The sequence below is a fragment of the Paroedura picta genome, chromosome 14 (assembly GCF_049243985.1).
Source record: "Paroedura picta isolate Pp20150507F chromosome 14, Ppicta_v3.0, whole genome shotgun sequence".
Taxonomy (NCBI): Eukaryota; Metazoa; Chordata; class Lepidosauria; order Squamata; family Gekkonidae; genus Paroedura; species Paroedura picta.
Genome location: NC_135382.1, coordinates 40,517,594 through 40,524,110, shown reverse-complemented (window position 1 = coordinate 40,524,110; position 6,517 = coordinate 40,517,594). Strand labels below are relative to the sequence as shown.

At 55.4% G+C, this 6,517-nt stretch overlaps 1 protein-coding gene and 2 non-coding genes across 3 annotated transcripts; all 3 read right to left on the bottom strand.

Annotated features, from left to right (window-relative positions):
• Positions 1 to 690: 690 nt before the first annotated feature.
• On the bottom strand, positions 691 to 6,142 carry RPL13 (ribosomal protein L13). Its single transcript, XM_077310767.1, has 6 exons — positions 5,991 to 6,142; positions 3,234 to 3,351; positions 2,731 to 2,872; positions 2,038 to 2,211; positions 1,520 to 1,576; positions 691 to 886 (listed from the first exon to the last, which is right to left on the bottom strand). The coding sequence occupies exons 2-6, from the start codon at positions 3,335 to 3,337 to the stop codon at positions 728 to 730; spliced, it is 636 nt and encodes a 211-aa protein (XP_077166882.1). The 5' UTR covers positions 3,338 to 3,351; positions 5,991 to 6,142; the 3' UTR covers positions 691 to 727.
• Positions 2,280 to 2,365, bottom strand: LOC143824113 (small nucleolar RNA MBII-202). Its single transcript, XR_013226696.1, has one exon. It is a non-coding gene; the product is annotated as a small nucleolar RNA MBII-202 (small nucleolar RNA).
• LOC143824112 (small nucleolar RNA MBII-202) lies at positions 3,008 to 3,096 on the bottom strand. The gene has a single exon (XR_013226695.1). It is a non-coding gene; the product is annotated as a small nucleolar RNA MBII-202 (small nucleolar RNA).
• Positions 6,143 to 6,517: the final 375 nt, after the last annotated feature.

Genomic DNA, 6,517 nt, shown 5'->3' with positions numbered 1-6,517 from the left:
TGTGACTTTGTGGCCGCATCACCCCGGACTGCAGGCGCACCACAGGGGGGGGCCCGCCATGGAAGCACTACCTCCCTTTTCCCCGCCAGAGCACTTCCTTTGCATTTCCCAAAAGGGGGAAAGAGAAAATGCGGCTGACGTGAACAGCGGCTCCCCTACAGTGGGAGTCATGCAAGATCTCCTGGGAACCTCTTGGCTGCAAGACCATCACCCCGGCAGGTTCCTTGGGAGCTGCCTGGGCTTTGAGGGGAGACAAATCTCAGCTCAGCCGTTGCTCTTGGGGCAGTGCGCCAATTGCAGGGCAAAGCCAGCAGCCCCACTGAGTGCACAAGCCACTCTGAAAGGGTTTCTCCGGCTAAAGGAGGGTGAAGTCCCCCCTCCCATCCCTCCTTTCTCTAGAGGGAACTTTGCATGTTACTCTAGGATGGAGCTACCAACTGACTGATCGCTAGCAGCATTACCCTCTTCCAAATGGCCGCATCCAGGCAGCCTGCGTCAGCTGTATCTGTGGCTCAGAGCACTGCTGCAGAGCTCGGCAAACAGCCCCTTGCACACCAGTCATGTACCAAGGATGACATGCACGTCCTATCTCCCAGGGTGCACAACACAGCTGCTGAGGCAGGGATTGGAGGAGAGGGCCACGCTCCCAGCACACAGGATTCCCTTCTTGGCATCAAATGGCACCACAGCTCCAAATCTATCCTCCTTTATTGAGAGAGCCATCAGTTTATTTCTTCTTCTCCACGTCTTGCTCGGCTGCTTCCTTGGCTCGTTTAGCTCGGATGCCGAACAGGCGGGCATTTGCCCGGGCCATGCGCAGGCTTGCAAAGGCCTTGAAGCTCTTCTCTTCCTCAGAGATAACCCGCGCCTTCTCTTTCTTGTAGACCTGAGAAGAGGTGAGAACCAGGCAGTCAGAAAAGCACCCCGCCCACCAAAAAGCTGCCCTCATCATCCCGGTTATTCTGCTGCCATCAACCAGCACCAAGGTACCTGCTACCAAGGATACCGCCGGAGAAGCATCTGCCATTGCAGTCAAGCCGGAATTCCGTCCAGCATCTGGACTCTGCATTAAGTATCTCCACGCAAATGCAAGCTGCATGGACAGACTCTCACCCCTGAATGACGACTTAACACACATCCCTGTAACGGCGGAAGAGTCTTCCAACACCCCAAATGCCACCCGGCTTCACCCTCTGAGGACTTTTCCTGAGCAACCAACATGCAACCGGAGACCTCGACAGCAACGTCGGGTTTTGTGATGCTCTGATCTTGTACTGAATGGCAAGAAGTCATTCCGGTGACCTTCTCCCTATGATCCCATTGCAGCCCCTGATCGCCAAGAACTATAGGGCCAATCAGGCACAGAACTGCAAGATGGAAGAGGAGGAACGAAATGATCAGGGTTGTCTGGGCTCAGAAGAGCATTTGGCCAGCACTGCCGTGGAGAACACGGTCCTCTCACCAGAAGCCTCGGCTGCAGAGGGAAGATCCACCCAAGTCTGAAGTGGAAGGTACTTACGTTCTTGATTGGCATAACTGGTCCAGAGAGCTGCGTGGCCATTTTGAGCTCTTCTGCCTGGAGAGGAAAGGGACAATGTCAGAAGGCCACAGAAACTATTCCGCACACTCTTTGCAGGCAGGAAAGCCTGGCCTGGATGGATCGGAGACGCAAGCAATTGGGTGGCTGCTTGACGGCTGAGCCGAGCCAAGGCTTCTAACTTGGCCCCTGAGGCCCGGGTCTTTTAGAGTGCCATCTCCACCTCCTCTCCCTGATATCGGCAGAAGTAACCCTGAGCTTGGAACTGGTTACAGCACGAGTAACTGGGCAATTGAGGCCTTTGCCCCCAGCCCAAGCACAGTCATTGTCCCATCTTCACTGAAAGCAGCCGAGAGAAGGGGAAACTCCCTCTGAGACCAGTGGGTTCTCCAGGCTTAACACAACCTCCTTGGAAACTAAGCCTGGGATCCCTCGGGTGCTCTGGGTATTGGCTTCAGTGAAGTTGCAGGTAACCCAGCCTGCTTCCACCCTGTACTTACTGAGCTGTCCCCTTTCTTGGGGGCGGAAGGCTTCCGGGGAAAGAGGATCAGCTTGGAGCGATACTCCTTCAGCCGCTGCACATTGGCCTGCAAGGCTTCTGTGGACTTGTTACGCCGTCTGGGGTCCACCGAGATACCGATTGTCCGGGCAAACTTCTTGTTAATGCCAGCCATCTAGGGAGAGAGTGTTTGCCTGAGCCTCACGGGAAAGCAACCTGCACACCAGCAGCCCTGGGATGGCTGCAGGGCCGCTACAGTCGTCAGCTGGAAAAGGGTTCCAGCACAGTCATCACGGAAAGGTACAGAGATTCCGGAGACAGTCTCATCATCAACTGCGCAGTGGCCAAAAACGACAGCCAAGGTTGCATTTGGAGGCACTTTCCACTGAGACAGAGAGAGAGAGAGAGTGCTCCCTACTAAACATCTACAAAACCCTAAATAGGCTAAACCCTCCACCCTGCAAACCAAAACCAGACACCAAAAAGCTTTTCTGTTTTGCTGCTTGCACAGGTGACCAGCTGGAGTTAAGGACAGTCTTGAAGAGTTCCCTCCAGATTTCCTTAGCAGGACCCAGTGGTTCACCTTCTAGTGCCTGCCAAGAGACCCAATGGCCCAGCCAAGCTGCTTGCAGAAGCCTTTCCTGAAGATGTCCTTTGTTCCCCAAAGTTTCATGCCCCCCCCCCCCCCACTTACTCTTAGCTCCTCCAAGCTGAATCCCCGGCCAGCCCGGACCTTGGTGTGGTATCGCACGGTGGGGCATCTCACAACTGGCCGGATTGGTCCAGAGACCGGGCGAGGAGCGATGCGACGGGCTCTTGCCTGCCGGGCCTTCCTCCTAGGGGGGAAAGGGGAACAGCACAGAGGGATCTGCGTCAAACCTATTCCTTTTCTCACAGGGCAACCAGAGTCCGGTGCCCTCTGCAGGAACTCGCTCAGGCAGGGAGTGTCAAGGCATCCCGTTTCCACTGAGACCGACGTTCCCAGCGACAGCAGCCATCAGCTGATAAGGGTTCTAATGCGTCATCAATGGTGTACAGCGATTCCGGAGAATTTTCATCACCTGGCTGCAGCCCTGATCAGGCCTCTTTGGCGCAAGGGGGCCTGGCACAGAAGCCAAACCAGCAGAGTCCACCCTCCTTATCGGCTAGCCATCTGGCGCACGGTCCTTACAGGGCCAGCAGGCTTCAACAACTCACCTGCGGATCTTCCTGGCTGGCTGGTTGAACCATGTCGCCACGCGTCTTTGCCAGTCTTTGTGGAAGTGGGGCTTTAAGATCATGCCATTCCGGCTGGGCGCCATGGCTGCTTATATCCCTGAAAACAAACACCTGCGGCTTTTAAAGCTGCAACAGTTCTTCATCATAACAAAAAATCCCTCTGAATAGGTTAGGAAGAGATGTAGTGGCGGACCTGCCTGGCAAGGATTCAAGCTTGTCTTCCATCCCCAACACCTGTTTACCCAGAGGAAAGCCAGCATTTGGGGCTTTTTCTGGTCAGGGCTGGGGAAGTCATAAGAAAACCTTTTTCAGAAAAATAACACTATGCTGCTTCTCTCTCCCCAAAGGAGTCTCAAAGCAGCTGGCCATCGCCTTTCCTTTCCTCTCCCCACAACAGACACCCTGTGAGGGAGGTGAGGTTGAGAGCTCTAAAATTACTGCTCAGTCAGAACAGCTTTATCAGGACTGTGGCGAGCCCAAGGTCACCCAGCTGGCTGCATGCGGAGGAGTGGGGAATCAAACCTGGCGCACCAGATTAGAAGTCTGCATTCCTCACCACTACACCAACCTGGCTCTTTTAATACATTCACTACAAAATAGGCCCTTTGGAAGTTGAAAGTAATTCACTAAGAAAGCAGGCCTTACTCCCTTATTCAACAACTTATTCTGGTACAACTAACGTCTGGAGATTCCCAAATTAATCCCTGAATGGATATACAATTTTACTTTAATTGACAATGCCATTAATAGATACTCTGTTATTAAGGCTATTAAAACTTAAAACTAAGAACATGCCATACATATCATAATTAGATTTTGGCCATTTAAATGTAAGTTGGTTTGGGATTCCAGACCTGGGAGTCATTTTAAAAAATCACTTTGCTTTGTCTTTACCAGCCAAACAGCTCAGGTGCTTATTCATGGCACCCTGCAACATCAAGCCCATTCTACACGCTTCATTTGCAGAGAGAGCACCCAAGCACCAGTCATTTAATTTCACAATATCCCCATCCGCCCAAGAGGAAATAACTTGGGCTCCAAAAGGCTTTGGATTATGCTCCTGGTCAACACAACCCCCCCCCCCCAAGGAGCCAACCAACCTGCTGCCAGGACAACCCATTAGTACAACAGCGGTTCGCGAAGGCTATGAATTACCATACAGAAAACTTGTTACATCAATTAATTACACTGGTCTTTTCCACAGCGATTTAAAGCAGTGACATGATGTGAACTGATTTTAAGTACAGAAAGCACAACAGCCAATATCCATATTGCTCAGCCCTGCACAGCTGAGGCAGAACAGCCTTTCCCAAGTAAAGAAGGTGCCATGAAAGCTTGGCTTCAGGACACAGAAGTTGCCCCTGATGCTCAGGAATGCAGGAGACAGCATCTCCCAGGGGCAGCCGGATGCTCGAACTGTGTGTTAGCCTTGCTTGTACTGGGTTTATTTTAAGTAACTCTTTCAGAAGCGGCTGCTGACATGGGTTTAGTGAAGTCTTCTGCTGGGTGAAGACAGAAGGGCAGGGACTAGCAAAGGCCAGAACGATTCCCACCCCACATGCAAGCTGTTAGCTAGAAGCCCAAACGAACCCACAGACCTGAGAGCCCTTGCTTTGAATCAGTCACTCAAATTCCAACCTGCAACCCTGGGGAGAGTGTGGTTGCCTCAACCACCTATCAGGCAAGGATCACAACACAGCAGAGAGCGAAGAACTCAGAACACACTCAGAAATATTGCTGTTATTAGAACTCTCAGCTTTTCATGCTGGCACCACCCCTCCCTCCCTCCTTCTTTCCTTCCTCCCTCAGCAGAAACCCTCCAGCTCTTTCTCCAAGGAGCTGCTTTGCCCTCCAGCCAAAGACTGGCAGCAGCGCTCTGATATTGCAGCTCCAAGTACTTCTGTCCTCCCTGGCAGGCTGGTCAGCATCTGACTGTCCACAAGGGGCCTTTGCCAGATGTGAGGTGGACTGATGGTGAAGACACTCTAGGACCGGAGTAAGGCTTAAGCTCCCCCCCCCCCACCACCATGAAGCTCACAGGCCCCCGACTCTGTCTAACCCACCTCACAGGGTGATTGGTGGGATAAGTAGGATGGGCAAGAGAGGATGGGAACGGGGAACTGGGGAGCCCGGGTGACAAGGCTCGAAAGCGGCTGGGGGAAAGCAAGTTGACAAAAATCTCTTGACTGATGCTGATGCTGCTGATGACAAGCTTAAGGCCTGCGGGGCCTGTCCGGTGCGACGTCTGCCTCTTCCCAGGCTCCTGCTGGCTGAAGCCGCCTTATTCTGAGCGAGGGTCTTTCCCTTCTCAGCAGCCACTGCTGGGCCCTTCATTGGGCCCGGAACCACCAGCAGCCCCGCCAGGAGGGAGCGTCTTGCCGGCCCGGGCTGAACTTGGCAGAGGGGCCCTTCCTAGCGCCGCTCTTCTCCCCCTCGCCTTTCCCGGGGGGGGGGGTCCCGTGCGCCCCTCCCTCCCTCCGGCTGCGGTTTCCACCCGGCCAGCCCAGCCTCACAACGGCCCTGCGAGGATGGGCCGAGGGTGCGGCGGAGCGGCCTCTCCCCGGCAGGCAGGCAGGCGGAGAGGGAGGCCGATGGCCGCCGCAGCCGCCCCCGCCGCGCAGAGACCCCCTCGGGCGGCCCCCCAAGGGCGAGGCGGGGCGGCGGCGCCCCCGGCCCACTGCGAGGCGCCCCCCGGGCGAGGGATGGCGACGGATAGGCGCTCGGGCCCGGACTCACCTCCCGCCGCAGCAAATGGCAGGCCGGAAAAAGAAAGAGGCGGCGCGACGCACGCTGGGATATCCACGCCAGGCCCTGACCCGGTCCCGGAAGCGCGGCAGCTCGCCCGCGGCCAATCAGAACGAGGAATCCCGCCGCGCCCTGACGAAAGATGGCGCCCTCCTTAAAGGGGCAGCGCACTTCCCGTCGGTGGCGCCTCCGTAGCGGGAACATCGGCCTTGCGTTGCACGAGAACGGGGAAGGGTCGGCAGCGCATCCCCCCCCCTTGCAACGGCGCTCAGGAGCCCCCAGTCAAGCGGGGGGATCGGGGCAGAAGGAAACGCTTCATGCAATAAGCCGTGAGCACGTGGGTGCCAACTCAGGGTGGGAAATGCCTGGAGACTGCTGCCGGGGGACAACTGACAGACCACTGCTCCGTCGGAGGCTATTAAACAGAACAGAATAGCCTCTGTCGGAGGCTATTAAACAGAACCTCCACAAACAGGGGCAGCTCTGTCCACCAAAGACTGCAGACTCCATATAGGGAG